Raw genomic sequence first — 16,223 nt, forward strand, 5'->3', positions numbered from 1 at the left:
TTCTGATCTGACCTTCAAGGGATGACGATGCCATGGTGAAAATGAAAGACCGCGCTTGAAGGAACTTTTCAAGGACAAAGTAAGTAAAACTTTTGTCACACCTTCATGACATTTTTGCAACACACTCATAACACCCATGGGGAGTGTGGAGCTGCCCCTATACAGACACCAGGTGGTACGACAGAAGAAAGCCCTCAGGTGAGTATGACAGATCAGAGGAGGCGAGGTCACACTATTGGCACAAAGATGACTGAGGAGAGGGAGTTTTTGTCTCCTGGCTTTGAGGAACTTGCTTGTTTGTGTGTTTGTCAGTGTGCGCGTAGGTGGAGGTGCTCTGGTAGTTCTATCTTTGTGAGTTTCTGACCTTGGGGCTGAGGACATCTCTGCAAAGCGAGGACATTTTTTCTGGTCTTCTTCTTCTAAGTTTTGCCCAGAATTGTTCCAAGGTTTCCACCAGGCAGTATTCTTAAGATGTTTTTTATATTTCTTAAATAAAATGAGTTATACAAGTTGAGTAACTGGTTAATGATCTCTGTTATGTGACGTTGCTGTTGAGTTTTTCAAATGCATTTTCATGGCGCTTTGAGTTTGTGTGCCATATACTTTATTGTATTCGAGAGAAAGCAGACACATCTATGGGCCATATCTCCAAAATTCGGCAATTCACACCAAAGCACTCTAGACTGATAAATACTAGCACTACAGGTAAGAGGAAAAATAAGTATTTTTGACTTTGGGTCAAACTGACTTATCATTGGCTACAGCATACTTTTATATCTGAATGTGGCAAGATGTCATGTTTTGCCTGACTGCTTGTAAGCACCGCTGCACCCACCTTTTACCACCTCTTTGCCCAACATGACAAGCAGCAGTTGAATTGATTCGAAGGCCACCTGCTGTCATGAAAATTAAGAGTCAACCTTCTGAACACTTTTTTTTTTTTGACTGACTGAATTTTTCATCCTTGGGCTTTTGGAAGGTACCACTCCAAATTAAATGGCTGAAGTTCAAGTTGCTTCTTTGTCAAGTGGAGTCAAGTGGAGTTTAAAAACCACCACATTCGTGACTCAGATCTGCCTCTGGTCCACGCTATGTGACTCACCTCTGGTGCAAAGTCAGATCGAGTCCTCAGACATTAAGCAACACAAACATGTGTGTGCACAAATGTGTGTCAGTGCTCTGCTATTTCTCACTGTCTCTTTTATTCAGACTAGGCTAGTAGGACCAGTAATAACCCACTGCTGCAGCTGGATGTGATGATTGCTATTTAAAATAGTGCTTAACAGCACTTTGCTGTGTGGTCTCCCATCCTTTTGATGTCTTTAATAACTGCTGTTTCATAACAGCGTGTCTGTACATGTGTCTGCTCGTCTAAAAACAGTTGGTGAAAACAGGTGATGTGCTCAGAGGATGGAGATTTGGTTGGGGAGCACCGTTCCACTCACTATCAATTATTCAGCCAGTCTGTGCTCTATTTCTCTTTCACTCTCTCATCATCTCATGCCACTGATTGTTGGATTGCTTTCCTGCTGGATTCTTCCCTTTTTTCTTACTCCAGCTCTTCTCTCCTCCCTCCTCCCTCTTTACCTGTCAGGTACACTGCGTGACACCGAGGAAAATAGGGGAAAGAGAAAAAAAGGGTGGGTGGGGGAGAAACCTTCTAGACAGATAGAGGCTGAAAGAACGCAAGGAGATGGCACGCAAAGAAATATGAGGTTATCGTCTAAAAATACCAGCCTCTCAGTGTCACAGCCATCAATTTTAATATGCGTTCATAAATCTATGCACGTGTATACGCACAAACACACACACTCCAAGGTCAAGCAGCATGTGTGTTCGCTTCGACTCATTTTCAGAGCCGCGCTCTGTGATGGCAAGGCCAGCGGTAATTAATTACAGTGCCCCTAATGTGCGTGTGAATCCAAGGAGAGGGTGAGCGGGTGAATTACTTGCATTCCGCAGGACACAATGTATACGATTTAATGTGTTGGTATGCGTTTGAACGTGGGCACTGAATTCATTTCATTCCCTGGCTTTGTTGTTTGTGTGCAGAAGCTCCACTGTGAGCTTGGTGTGGGATGGGAATATGTCTATGGGCCATACTAATTACGAGTAGAAATGGAAAGTGTCTAATGTGCTCTGGGGAGGTAATTGACATTGATTTATGTTGCGGAGGACCATGGAGGGGTTCTATCATAGCAGGCAGCCGGCAATCACAACTCTGTATCATTAGGCTGGGGTGTGTGTTTGCTTGTGTGTGCGCCTGTGTATTTGTGTGTGAATATTGTGGGATTTTTGACAGTGGTCCAGCATGGAAACGTCACACATAATTAGAGGGAGCTGACAGAGACCCCCACCCTTCCTCCTCCTTCCGCTGCCAGTAGCAGCAGCCCCCCACCAAACCCTTCACGCCCCCCCACCCCTCAAGTCGAACCATTGCTACCTTGCTGTCATGCATCCTGTCTTACACATGCAGCGCGCACACATAAACACGCAGAACAAGCACTCACACACCGGCACACATTTTGCACCGACTCAGACAGAGTTGCCCACCCACGCACAAACAATAAAAAAATTATGCGGGTTTTCTTTCACGAGATTGCTCCGTAAGTGATACCAAACATTTCATTTGCATCCTGGTGGGGCAAAAGTGACATAAGAAAGGTATGGCCGACGCGGAGGGAGGCTATAGATTAGAAGACGGACAGCGAGAGGAGGGGAGGATGTGTTTTCACTCCATTCCAACCCTGTTCCCCATTGAGAGAAAAAGAGGACCTGGACAATTAACCACAGAACAGAGAGCATGCTGGGTAATTAGCAAGAAGTCAAAGCTCGCATTCCCCTTGAGCGAACGAACACACTCGCATCCACAAGCACACGCGCACACACTGTTCATTTTCTAAGCTCTCACAAACATGTGGTTGCTTAGGATAGCACTGTGAGAATCATCATCAGAGGTAGAGAACAATTAACGGAGGTCGGCTCGGTATGGGGGTGACTGAAAAACGGTCAGATCTGAAAATGAAACAAAGGGCTCGGGGAGTGGAGGATGCTCAAGGATGGCGTCATGAGAATTGTTCCCTGCTACAATTGTAGGAAACAATAATGGGCAGATGGATGCAGTATAATGGGCTTTCATTTGCTGAGTGTCGCTTTGAAGGAGGACATGGGAAAATTCTGAGGCTCAGTGATAATAAGCTCAAACTTACAAGGCATCAAATCTAGTATCCAGCTGGATATTTATTTTTTTCATTAGTTCACCCAAGTGACACCCCCAGTTTTGGGTGGAGAGTCAAAACTATGTTCTGCATGTCATTTACTGATACTCAGTATTTTTCTCTCCTCCTCACCTGAAATATAGAATAGCTCTGCTAACATCAGAGGAATTAATTACATCTTTATGAAATATAATATCAGGCTCAATAAGCTTCACGCAGAAAAGGCCACAGTTAATGAGTTTAATGAGTGTTTGAACCATCATCAGGTCGATGAGATGTGTTGGGATCTGATCTAATTACGGAGAGAGATTGATTGATCACATTGTATACGCTCGCTGTGCAGTAGTTAGCATGTTGCAGTGGTGACTGAAGTTGGTTTCATAATTGTGAGTTGGACACACGTTTTACCCAATGGAATCTGCACTGAGTTAAAGTTATTTTAAAGTTCATGTCTTTGAAAGGACTTGAGGTGGAGTGGGGGAAACAGTGTGTTTCCTTGCCGTGTGTCAGGACTTTGGCACTTGCACTGCTACCTCCTATACACAGTTGAAAATGTGGGTGGAGGTAGGTGTGGCTCTGTGCGATACCAGCTCAGGAGCAACCTCAGTTGGTTTGCTAACACTATGAAGTCTGACACAAAAACCCATCTTGCCTTCCATCAGTTGAAGGTCAACATATTTTTACCCAGTCTGGTGTGACTTCAGCAAACAGGGCTCATTTCTCAGGCAGAAAAAAAACGTGTCTCACTCAGTTTCTAACCCGTCAGACTGACATTTAGTTCACAAAATAATCTCACCACAAGGTCTTTTTGGGAGCTTCACAAGAGCTTTCGATCACATCGCAGTTGACATGGAGTTACTGTCGATGTTCAAATTTTCTAGAACATAGACGACAAGTCCTTTCAGTGATTTTGTTCGACAACAATCAACAACTCTATGACAAGTGGACAAAGTCTGATTAAGATCACGTGATATGATCAAAAGCTTGAGAATATCTTCTAAATGGACCTTTTGTTAAGATTGTTTTCTCAACTGCTGCTTCCAAAAACGTTGATTTGGCTGAATTTATACAGTTGATATCATTTCCATGTCTTAACAACTCAAGATGGTCTTGTCTTTCTTTACAATTTAAATTGATTCCTTAAATAAGTGTGCTACAGCTACAGTCAGCACCCGTGTTGTACATATGTGAAGTCCCCCAGATTGAGATGCCCATCACGGCATCCTGATGAGCGGCACCCAGTCCAGTGCTCAAATCCAGTGGATGCAATTTGGGGAAGCTACAGACGCTGTGCCAGCCTGACAGACGACTCGGCTTTCAGTCTACAGCTTGCTTTCGTTTCGGACTGTTAGATGTTAATTGTTGTTCAAACTCTGTGAAACTAGCACTGAGGTACTCGTTCCCTACCCGGGGACTGGGCCAGGTATAGCTTTGCTTGCTGATCGCGCACACACTCCTTTGTTAAGAAATAGTAGGAGCAGGGATGTTGTTTTGAAGCAAGGTCAAACAGTGAGGCTTTATTTCCATTTTTGATTTCTTTTTGGAAAAGTTTCTTGTAGCTCTTATTTTAAGAGTCTCCTTTTGGTTATTAATTTGATTTGAACAGCACCCAAAGGCCCTTTTTCATTTGTGGTTTGCCTCATGTTCTTTTTTTGGTGGTGTCAATTATTTATTATAATTAATAAGTTCCTTGTGAATAAATCATTTTATTTTAACAAACACCACTGGTTTTATGTTGCTTCTTCTTCCCTGAGAAAACTGGGTCATATCAAGTAACTCTGGATGATAATATAGGATATTATGCTTACAGTATAATGTTTAATGCAAGGAATATGATTATAAAACATCATTGCATCATATTCTGTCGTTCTCATATGCATATTACGTTGGTGGTCACAGGCCTTGGCACAAATCTTTTTTCTGTAGCCAACTCCCTCTTCTTCTCCTCCACCCCCTGTGGCTCCCACAGGTAGCGTCTCTGATTCTGTCCCCTGAGTAATGCATTTGAAAGCAACCTATAGTTCCCCCCTCCCTCCACCCCACCCCAGCCTTCGCTTCTCCCTCCAGATAAATTGAGATGCTGCAACCCTCTCGGTGATCTTATTTCTCCCCTAGAGCTGTGGCCCCGCAGCAGAGCGAGCAGGGGGGATGCAGGGGAATGTCCTGAGATCACAGAGAGAGATTGGAACTGGCATCAGCAAGCCAAGAGGCTCCAAGGGACCGATTGGAAATCAGGTGCTTTCTCGCAAAAAAATGCTGCAACACACGTGTGCTCGCACACACGCTGGGGAATGCATTCTCTCTGTCTGTTTCTTGCTCACACACACATACACACAGAGACGGTTGCACCAGACATCTATAGTCATTTATCTCACACCGGTAAACGTATCCATGTTCTACGGGCCCCAATCTCCCTCCTCTGCCTTTCTATCTTCTCTCATACACACTCCCCAAAACAATCTCCTTCAATCACCACCTCTCTCCATGTCTCTCCCTCTCTCTCCCTCTTTATCTCTCCCTCCTCTACCGTAAACCATTCCTTTCCATCCCCCCCCCCCCCTCTCTCGCTCTGCCAACTTATATTTCTCTGCTATATCACACCCTCCCTCGTCTGTTTCTATCTCTCTCTTTCTCTGCCAGTCATTCAAGCCCTGGGGTATTCTTAGGTGATCAATCTTCATCCTCTCAGCGCTGTCACACTATCGGGTCAAGCCAAAACACACAGACGCACACTTGCGCACACGCATTTTCTATAACGAGTGGACAACAAATGCCAAGATTTACATATGACTACAGTGGGGAGCGCAAGAAAACACACATGCTTAGATGCAAACATACACACAGACGCACACAATCACGTGTGCTCATCATCTCCTCGCTGTCTGTTATAATGAGATGGAGGACGTGTTCTGCCAGCGCAGGGATGGTGTGACTCTCTGGCTGTGCCCGGCTGGCTCTGACCCAGTCACATGCTCCAGCAGCTCCAGCCAGCCCACCCTGCCTCCGCCATCGCCAGGCCCAGAGAGGAGGGCCCAATCTGGGCTGGAGGGGTGGAGCTGGAAACTCTGCTCTGGGCTCCATTCACTGCGACAGGCTCCGAGCCATGCCCAACCCCACCACCTGAACATGACCAAATACTGGCACTGCGGAGGGCTCAACAGCGTGTGAGTGTGTGTGTTGCTTCATTTAAATCTGTAAAGATGGCGCTCACAACACCTTCTGTCAAAAGAGGATTTATAACTTTATTTTTGCCTCCCCGAAGATCACTGCATCATTTGCAACAACAACACAAAAACAAGTCTTTTCTCCTCAAACTATGTTATGGCATGTGCATCACCATGGCAACGCAGGTCTAGATAAACAATTGCGACAGCAAATAGGTTCTATTTAAAGGTAACTGTACTCTTGTTCAGCACCAAGCTTCTTCATCTTACCCATAATGCATATCGGTGAGATGCATCAGCAAAGGGTTAAGCATAGACCTGAGATCAGCATGGCTGAATTAAACATGACCAGGCCTCATAAATACTGCACTGGGCCTGCACTCTGGGGAGCTTATCCGGGACCATCAGAGCTGGAAGCCCCAGCGCCCAGCAGGAGAAACACAACTACAGCTTGCAGAGTAAATGCTCAGAAGGCGGGCGTGCGCATGCTAGAAAGCATGTAGGCGGTGTCCCTCTCACTGCAGGCCTCATGAATAGTAATACTCTGCATGAATGCTCTGTTAGCCCGGTAAGTGTTCTTTGTGTACTGGCAAAAGCGCATGTGTAGGGTGTGTGAAATGGTTTGTATTTCCTGCTCCCTCACTCCAGGTTGCATGCATAACAGCTTTGACACATGGCAGCCTTTGTGTGTGTGTTGCGCTTGAAGATGAGGTAGAGAATGCATTTCAGTAGCACTGAGAGGCCAAAAGCAATTTTTCTTTCGGTTAGGTGGTTCATATATTGGCTTTGAATGATGGAGGGAAGACTCCAAGTGACACTCATGATAGTCTGTGGTATTGCGCAGTGAACTAAAAAGGGCAGCTTTCGTCGAAAAACAAATAACAAACAGTACGACGTATGTGCTGAAAAAGTATGCTGGCCTCTTGGAGATAAATCAGCTGAATTTTCTGACTGTTACCTTACGTTAGCAGGAACAATGTGAAAAAAAGGTGGCATAAGTCTTGAAAATCATAAATAAGATAAAATGCAGTGTCTGGTAAATCTAGTGGAATCACCATTCTCACACACTGTAGAGTTCAACTGTGTTAAACTTTGTGGAAAAACTGTCATGATGAGTAGATGGAAATTACCCATGCAACGTATTGGAAATTTCTTTACCACAAAACTACCCCAATAATTACCTGTAAATTGCCCCAACATTTTTAGTAACAATACTCTGCTATTTTCCATAATTTCTTTAATACATTTCGAGGAAACTTCCAACTAGTTTCTGTCTAACTTCCCCTCGGCAGGCCACTAAATTGAAGTGAGTTATTGCAAATTCCATTTCCAAAATAGTTTCTGTCCAACATCTGCAGGTCAGTAAACTTGAGATACATTTTTTTAACCTTTTACATTCTGACCAATTTAACAATCAGCAAAAATTGCTGAAATGCTAAATACGACCTACCATAACATTAACAGACCTGCATAATCAAGTGTTACCAGCTTTGTCCCTTGAATTTGAGCTTTTAAACAGTTGCAAGTCAATTGAAACTCACATAAATCTTTATTCATGATTAGAGAATAATGACTCAATATGACTCTTGACTTAACTTTTATGGCGTGGTTAACTCACAGTTAGCGTCAAAAATAGCTTGTGTTTAGCAAACCAGGAAGCTTGGAAGACTGTTTTTTGTTACTCTTCCACTAGCTGCAGTATCACTGTTACGCTAGCTTGTACTAGCCACAGCCTCCAAGCTTGCACCCGTCTTTTTCACAAGGACATGTGGATAAATATTGCCTCTTTCTTGTGTGACCAGCTATAAAGTGGTGTTTTTTTCTTTGCTGCTCTACACGGGCACGACAGTGACTTGTTCCAAGGTGACTGAGAAGATTGCCTCGCTTTTGGTAACTAATAACAACTTCTCTGATTGCCTGAGTGAGTGAACATTTCTGTATCAGGGCTACATCCCCCTCAGCTCTTATTTTCTCTCCTGGCAGTTCTCTCTGACACCATCGCTCTTTGCTCACAGGAATGTTGTTGAAGCAGCGTGACTCTGACCTTTCATTCCTTACTATCGATTACCTGAGGCTTATTCCACTGCTGTGCTTACTATAAGTGGGCTCTAGATATCAGCGTCAGGTAAACATGTCAACTGTAAAAACAGGAGAAAATATAGACACTATATTTGCTCAGACCTGGTCTCCAGCGGGACGTTACTGTTGAGGACCCAGCTGTCTTGCAGCTGGACCGACTCCGGGGTAGTTGGCCCGTCTCCAGTGCCCGGGGCAGGGGCGTGAATGGGGTTGCGTCCCCCCCTCAGGGTGTTTCTGTTCAGGCTGTTGGCAGACTGGTGGGATAAGGTGTGGTGGTTGTGCGGAGGGGGCAGTGGAGGCCGTAGTGTGGACTGACTGTGGTGGTTGGCAGCCCCTGGAAGAAGACAAGAACAGAGAGAGAATTTAAGCACCACACTTCTTTGTGAATGAGATCAAAGAGAGTTTCAGATGAAGCGAGAGAGCGAAGCGAGGGATTTCATTCCAAAACGCCGCAAATCCAAATGTGGGACGGTGTTATTTGATAGTTGATGTTTATTTCCCAGCGTGCCAAAGAAGTAAAAACCTTTTCAGCTAGCAAATAACTTCATTAACATTCCATTATGAGCTACTTTTGTGTTGCCGATCATTTTTTGTCAGAGTAGGTGTCATATTTTCCAAATGGTCAATAACTTCTTTTACAAAGGGATTCCAGCTAAACAGATACATGAAATTTGATAATCATGTCTTCACATTTTCCTCTCGCAAGTTTTGTTCGTCCGCCTGTTATTTTTAGCCAATTCTTCTGCTTTTGCTCCTCTCTCACTTTCACCGTTTCTATCTTGTCTTTTTTTTTCACAACTAAAAGAAAGCGAGTGTGTGTGTGTAAGCAGTATTAGAGCACTCTGCACAGCATGTGCCCTCATCTCTCGCTCTCAGACTTGGGGGAACATGTCAGCTAGAATCCAATACCAGCCCTTCCAACACTGAGCTAATGGACTGTTGAGTGAGAGAGCCGAAAAACAAACCCGGATGACTCAGACAAGAACACCCATTCACACATCAACTTTCTATCTCTGTCTCTCCCTCTCTCTCTCTATGAATCGGTGGGGGATTTCAGCCCGTCTCGAGCATGTATGTGTGTGTGTGTGTGTGTGTGTGGGTTTGTGCAGAAAAATCAATAAGCAAAATACTATACAGCATTGGAGAGCTTGACACAGCCGAATCACTTCTTGTGCATTTGCATACTTTTTGTTCACACATTGACAGGTGCATGTACTCGATGGAAAGAAGTCAAAAACAACACGTTTAATAAAGAGTCACTTCACATGTCACCACAAACTGCCCACACCTTTATTCTAAAGCTTCCTGAATAGAAATGTTGGAATTATTGCAAAACACACACTCATTGATGTTACATTTGGCTTTGAATTCTGGCCTTACAACACAGTTTGCATTTTCTTTCATCAATACCACACGCTGCACTTTCATCTTTATTTTACACACCCAGGCGCAGAATACATTATAGTGATTGTGTTTGTTTGCACGTTGTCTTCCTCGTACTGATCAAAGGGTGGAGTAAGCGCACATATGCACACATACGTGTGGGGGGAACACAACAAAAGCGATTGCTTTGTCAAGCTGCGCGATCACACTTGCCCTCCTGCATTTGTCGCCTCCTCTTGAATTAGATAAGAAAAGAAGCAGCGTGCGTGAGGAGAGGAGACGAGTCGATGTGTCGCACTCTCCTGTCCGCCTCTCTGCTTTGATATTTGTCAGTCAAGAATTTTTTTGGAGCATATTTATTTATATCACTATGTCTCCTTGCATTTTAAATCCCCCCTCTCTCCCGGACGGGTGTTTCAAGCAGATAAGGGGCCGCGAGCTCCGCTGCAACGCCAGCTGTAATGGCGACCAGTTTGTAAGGTGACCTCATTCCTCCGCGCCGCCACTGGGACGCAGGTGTCACACACACGGCCCCGGAGAACAGATGCTCGTGAAAGGGGAGAGGAGGGGGAGAAGACGAGAGGAAGATGGAGGGGGCTGACCTCTGCCACGCGGGACAGACACAAAACATCTGTTTGCACATGCGAAGACGCTCTTGGGAGACACATACATACGCTAGCATATGCAGATATACATGTAGCTACACACCTGCAGGAAAAGTCCAAGTCTTGCATCATACATGCAGAGTGTAAATTGATATTAAAGTATGCAGAGTTTCTCGTACCTTCCTCCTCCTTCCTCCTTCTCCTATACACCTTCATTTCTTCTCCGTGATTGTTTCCCTCTTTCATCTTGCTTTTATTTGCATTTTGTTTGTGTCCTTTGCTGAGACGTAAAGCACTTTGAGATAAACCTTGTTTGTTAAAAGCACTATATAAATAAATTTGACTCGACTTCTCTGCAATGCCCCTATAAATGTGAAACAGCTCCGACTACACCCTATCTGCATAAAGACTTTTATCTAAGCATAGCAACGATGCACACAACACAGAGCCACATACTGGAAAGAAAACGAGCCTGCCTGCCTGCCGGCACGCACACATGCAGATGCGAACGCAGTCCGAGTGATGCAAAAATAAAAGTAGGCTCTGCCGTGCTCGCACACTGCCCCGCTGTCTCCCATGCTTAAATCTGCGTACAAAAATGCTCCCGTTTTGCCTTTGTTCACTTTCCTGCCATAAATATTGAACAGTTTTTTCATTCAAATTCTGATGAATAATATATGGCACACCTTGTATGGAAGAGGAATACATGTTTTTTTAGTTTTCCATGAACTGCTGCGGCCTGAGTGTGTGTGTGTGCATGTGCGTGTCTACAAGAGTGCGGGTCTTTATGTTTTTCTGTGTGTACTTGTGGGCACCCTACACTGCTGGGAGAGCGTATTGTTCAACAATCCAGCCAATTGTTACACAGGGACTGAGTCATATCCTGTATTGTCGCAGAGATTCACATGCACCACCGTTGTGTAATAAAGATTTTAACATTTCCCCTCGAAGAAAGAGATGAAAATGCTATTATCTCTCATCTCGTAGCAAATTCTACTACACGTCAGCAGATAATGTCAGAAAAATGTAAATGGTGAGAGAAGCACTGCTGGTAATTCTATGTATTTACTCTCTTTATAGCCTCCTGGGACCGCTGCAATTGTCACGTACTGTCAGGTTAACTGAACCCAATTGTTACATGATAGAAAGTGATTGTTTCTTTTATTCCTCATTGAATCAATATTTGCAGAATAAACTGCATTATCACTCATTACTAATGTTTACCGTGCAAACATAAAGCTGCACGAGAAAAGACTTTTTTTCTTCCAAAAAGTCACACAGCCATGAGGAGGAGTTAAAAAAAAAAAGAAAAAAAAGAAAAAGTCTCTCTAGATATGCTGCAAAATGTTTATGATCAGAGACAAATTGCTTTCTTTTTTCCTGCTCCAGCACAGGAGAGTGATGTCAAAGAAATTCATTCTCATGTAGACTTGAAATCCATAAAAAGAATCCTCAGAGCTCGCCAGAGAAAACACAAACACGTTGAGAAATGGGGTCCGCCTGAGTAGCAAGGCCGAGGCACAGGGCTGTTTTTTTTAAGACACGCAGAGAGCTGTTGAAAAAGTAAAAAAAAAAAAAAAAAAAAGGCAGATTATTTTGGCCACAGAAACACAAATCTGACTAACCATTGGAACAGAGGCAGTGTGCAGTAACGGAGTGGGCTGGAGGTAAATGGGTCCAATAAATTAAGATAGGGGACTTAGTCAGATGAAATGTCCGGTTGCTAAACTACAACCCCCAGGTAGGCTAATAGGAACAACCGTTTTACCAGGAACCCAGTCTGATAAAAGACAAAACATGCGGCGACGAAATGGAGCAATTAGGGAGCAGCCAAGCAGATCACATTTTATTCCACTTTATCTTTTCCTCCTTTCTTTCCTCCCTACTTTGCTCGCCAGCCTGAGTAAACAGCGATCATGAAAAGATTTTCTCGACAGCTTTCTGTTTTGTTTTCACAGCCGCATTTTATGGAGAAGCTAAGAAGCCCTTCTGACTGCTGCCGAAGCCTGAGCCACTTTTATCTGTCCAAGGCCCCCTGCGACTGGAGAGGAGGGGACTGTAGCTGTAATTCGGTGGGCTTGGCCGGGGCTAAACCCTGGAAGTTCATTATGCTTGCTGATTCAAAAGGAGCCTCATTCAGCAGAGGAGCATTAGCCTGCTTGCTAGCCTGCCTCCCCTGTAAAGCACACTGCGCACACACACATCAGTGAGAGGCAGGGGCTCGCCACACCATATTAATCTCACAGTGTGTTTGTGTGTGTCTATGTGTGCGTGTGGCCAACTGGCAGCAGGAACCAACCAAGCCAGTTTGTTTTGCAGCCCTGGATGGGCAAACTGTTTATTGACATTTTCTGTGGTTAACAGAAAAGTCGCAGGGCAGGATGTGCATCTATGTGTGCGCGTGTGTGTGTGTGTGCGTGCGTGTGTGTGTGTGTGTGCAGGACAGAAATGCCCATTCAGCATTTAAAAAGGGATCATTGCAGGGCTCAGCTCCCACCCCTCGCTCTCTACCCTCCCTATGCCCTTCTCACTCCCTCTGTCTCCCCGTCTCTGGATTTCACGGCTTGCATTTCCACTGCTTCTGTCCGTCTTTAAGAAAAAAAAAAGAGAGAAAGAAAACGCAGTGCCACCCTCCATTGTTTTCATGCACCTTCCCTCCGAGCTAATTGCTATGCTCCCTGTGTTTTAAGGTGGTATATTCCCATCTGCTTCCCTATGTCCTCTGTCTCAGAATGTCACATGCTTCTCATTTGTCATTCTTCTCAGAGCTCGGAGGCTGAGCACAATGGAAGGAGAGCTCGAGGTGAAACTGAGATCCACACATCCAAGCGCACACATGCCGACGAGAGGGGCTTCCTTTGCACACAGGCTTTATTATACACAAGCGTGCATGTAAACACGTACGGGCACAAATAAAAGAGATAAAGTTAAGGATGTTAAACTTACACGTGCAGGCGTACACACACTAAAACACACACACACACACATACATACACAACGCCTCTGCCTTGGCTAGTCATCTCTGTCTAATTAGGAGGCAATAATCCGCTAGAGAAGAGTCATCAAATTCAGCCAAAAACAAACAGTCTCCATGAGCAGAAACGCACGTGTGCATTTTCACCCACACACTCGCACAGATGCGTATAAATGCACACACACACAAACATACAGGCAAGTCATCCCACTGTTACGCAAATGTCACCCTTACATAAGCACCATTAGGAAGAATAACATTAGCAGAAGAAGGGTAACGCGTCTTTGTTGTGCCTTTGTTTCTGTAGATTTGTTTCAACAAAGCCATTAAACATTCATTGCTTCGGCAGTGACTTGAGGTGGCTTCCCTGGCAGCAGATAGCTGGCCACTTTAGAAAAGGCTGGGGCTAAAAATAGCTTAGCATTCCCCATGCATAATGAATGGCCAGAGACATCGCTAACGCTAGCTCTTTCCAGGAGCGATCTGCTACGCTCCGTTTGGCCGTCTCAGCTCTCCCGGCGTTCCGGGGGAGCGTTCCCAGACAGGTGCTCCGAGCCAGACTGTATTCCCACATAAACATTCACAGACCCAATTCCCAGCCAATCCTCGGCAACACCGTTCCGTTCCCATTCACCTGTCATGCTTCACTAGGAACACAAGTCATGTCTGTCCACCTGTTAGCTTAGGTAATGGTGGACTACTTTACAGCAGCACACACGCACGCAAACACAAACACACACGCGTGCGAGCAGCATGCAGCTTCCTGAGGATTATCTCGCTGTGGTCAGTTTCTGCCTGGCTTGGTAAGGCTCATTTCCTGCCCAGCGTCCACTCTCTACAGGACCACACAAAAGACACACACACACATCCAGACAGGCACACACTCTTACAGCACATGCATAAACAGTTGCCGGTTATAGGTGTTTTATTTTCTCGCAGCCATTCCTGTGCCTTCCTACATGCCAGGGTGTGTTTATGCAATGCCAGACTGCCACTCTAAACTCATTTAGGTCGATTTTAATGGACGCCCAAAGCCAAGGACTCTCTCTGCACCCATTAGATCGGCAGTCCTGGCTGGAAAACGTGGCAATTTGCAATTTCATCTCGATGTTGTTCTCCCTCCATCCAAATATCTCTCTTTTACCCTCTGAGCTCTCATCAGCTTACCCCCTTTTCATTTTCACACTCATTTTTCTCTTTGTCTTTGACTCCCTACGTCTCTTGGTCTCCATCTCCCTTTCAGTCGCTTTCTCCATCTATTTTTACTGGTGCGCTTTGGATGTGTTTTTTTCCCTTCTTTCTCTCTTTTGACTTTTTTCATGCAAGATGTCTCATTAAACAACTTCAAAAGTCAAAGTTTGGCTTTCTCTATCTCTGCTCCCATTCGCCTCTTTGCGCCTCTTTCTCCTTCTTCTCGTCGTCGTTTTTTTTTTTCTTTCTTTGTCTCTCTTGCTGGCCGTCTCTGTGTGTTCATGCTCAGCAGAGACTGAAAGAAGCCCCAGAACAGAAAGTGTGGGTGTATGTGAACAAGAATGAGAGAAAGAGAGAGTGTGCCTGCGAGCCTCACTCTCCCTCTTTGCCAGTGTCTGCCATTAGGGTGTCAGTGGCAGAGTGAATTTATTTGCTGTGCGGTTACTGGGCTAATGATTGATGTTGCCCCAGCAAACAGTAAACCAATTAGAAGGCTGATGTAACGTCATTTTAAAAGCCTCCTAATCACGTTGCTCTTGAACCTGGGACCCAGGCCTTCCCTAATGAAGATTTATACTGGATCAAAGGAGAGCCTAACGCCATTAACAATAGATTGTATTCCACCAAAAATCACATTAGGACTTCTCTGCCCACCCCCTTCCCTCCCATCAGGCCTCTGCTAAATATATCTGCTGATTACAAGTGCAGATGCACAGTGGAATGGAGAAACAGGGGGAAAAGCGGGAAACAGAGGCAGAGAGGGACAGAGAGGCATTGGCTTACAGTGGCTAATTGTTGAGAATAAATGTGTATGCTGATGAGCAAACTCATCACTGCAGATGTGTGTGTGCGTGCGTGCACGTGGGTGAGAAAAATAGTTGCGAGGTGCTGATATAAGCACACGGGGCCTGTAACAGCCAACAAGAGGGTGTCCAATGATGAAAGAGAAAGCTTAGAGCCCGGGAAACTAACTAGTATGTCTTTGCTACACTGATCCTCCTGCCGGCACTTAAAATTCATCATCCCCTTACCTTTCAGTTTCCGGTGGATTATTAATGTCATATGGAAAATAAGTACAAACACACCTACTCACAGGCAACCGATCTGCGCTCTGCACAGTGTAGGGGTTGCTTTCACTTGCATCATTGTTTTCTGGCGTTAGATGACAAAGGTGGGAGGGTTATATTTAAAAAATATAATCCATTAAGAGATTACCAATTGTCGGCTCGAAATGCGCTTTTTGTTCGGTGAGCCACAAAAGAAGTTTAGGAACAGAGAGAGGTTTCTTTCATGTTACTTCTTGATTGGGCTTTGTCAAGAACGGATGAAAATTTCAGCATAAGTATTGATGAATTTATGCAGCTCATCAACATATACTGGGTTTCCCCCAGTCCACACACGTACATACTTCATGCTGCACATTTACAACTATCCACTATATGTGTGTAGTTTTTGCACATTTATATTTGCACTGCTGGTTATTGCACTGCTATTGTACATCTGTATATATATTTACACTGTACTGTACATTGGATGTGAGATTGCACATTTCAAGCTGCACATTGCAAATATTCTGTATATCTTTAATCTTATTCTTATATTTTTGTAT

General features: G+C 44.6%; 1 protein-coding gene across 2 annotated transcripts in view; it reads right to left on the bottom strand.

The window, feature by feature from the left end:
- The window catches only part of tenm2a (teneurin transmembrane protein 2a), a 157,845-nt gene that overhangs the window by 47,001 nt on the left and 94,621 nt on the right, over positions 1–16,223 (bottom strand). For both annotated transcript variants that reach the window (XM_073486805.1, XM_073486804.1), the window contains exon 4: positions 8,564–8,795. In XM_073486805.1, the coding sequence (XP_073342906.1) occupies positions 8,564–8,795 (232 nt within the window). The remainder of the gene's footprint in view (positions 1–8,563; positions 8,796–16,223) is intronic.

This window comes from Pagrus major, chromosome 18 (genome assembly GCF_040436345.1).
Source record: "Pagrus major chromosome 18, Pma_NU_1.0".
NCBI classification, from domain to species: domain Eukaryota; kingdom Metazoa; phylum Chordata; class Actinopteri; order Spariformes; family Sparidae; genus Pagrus; species Pagrus major.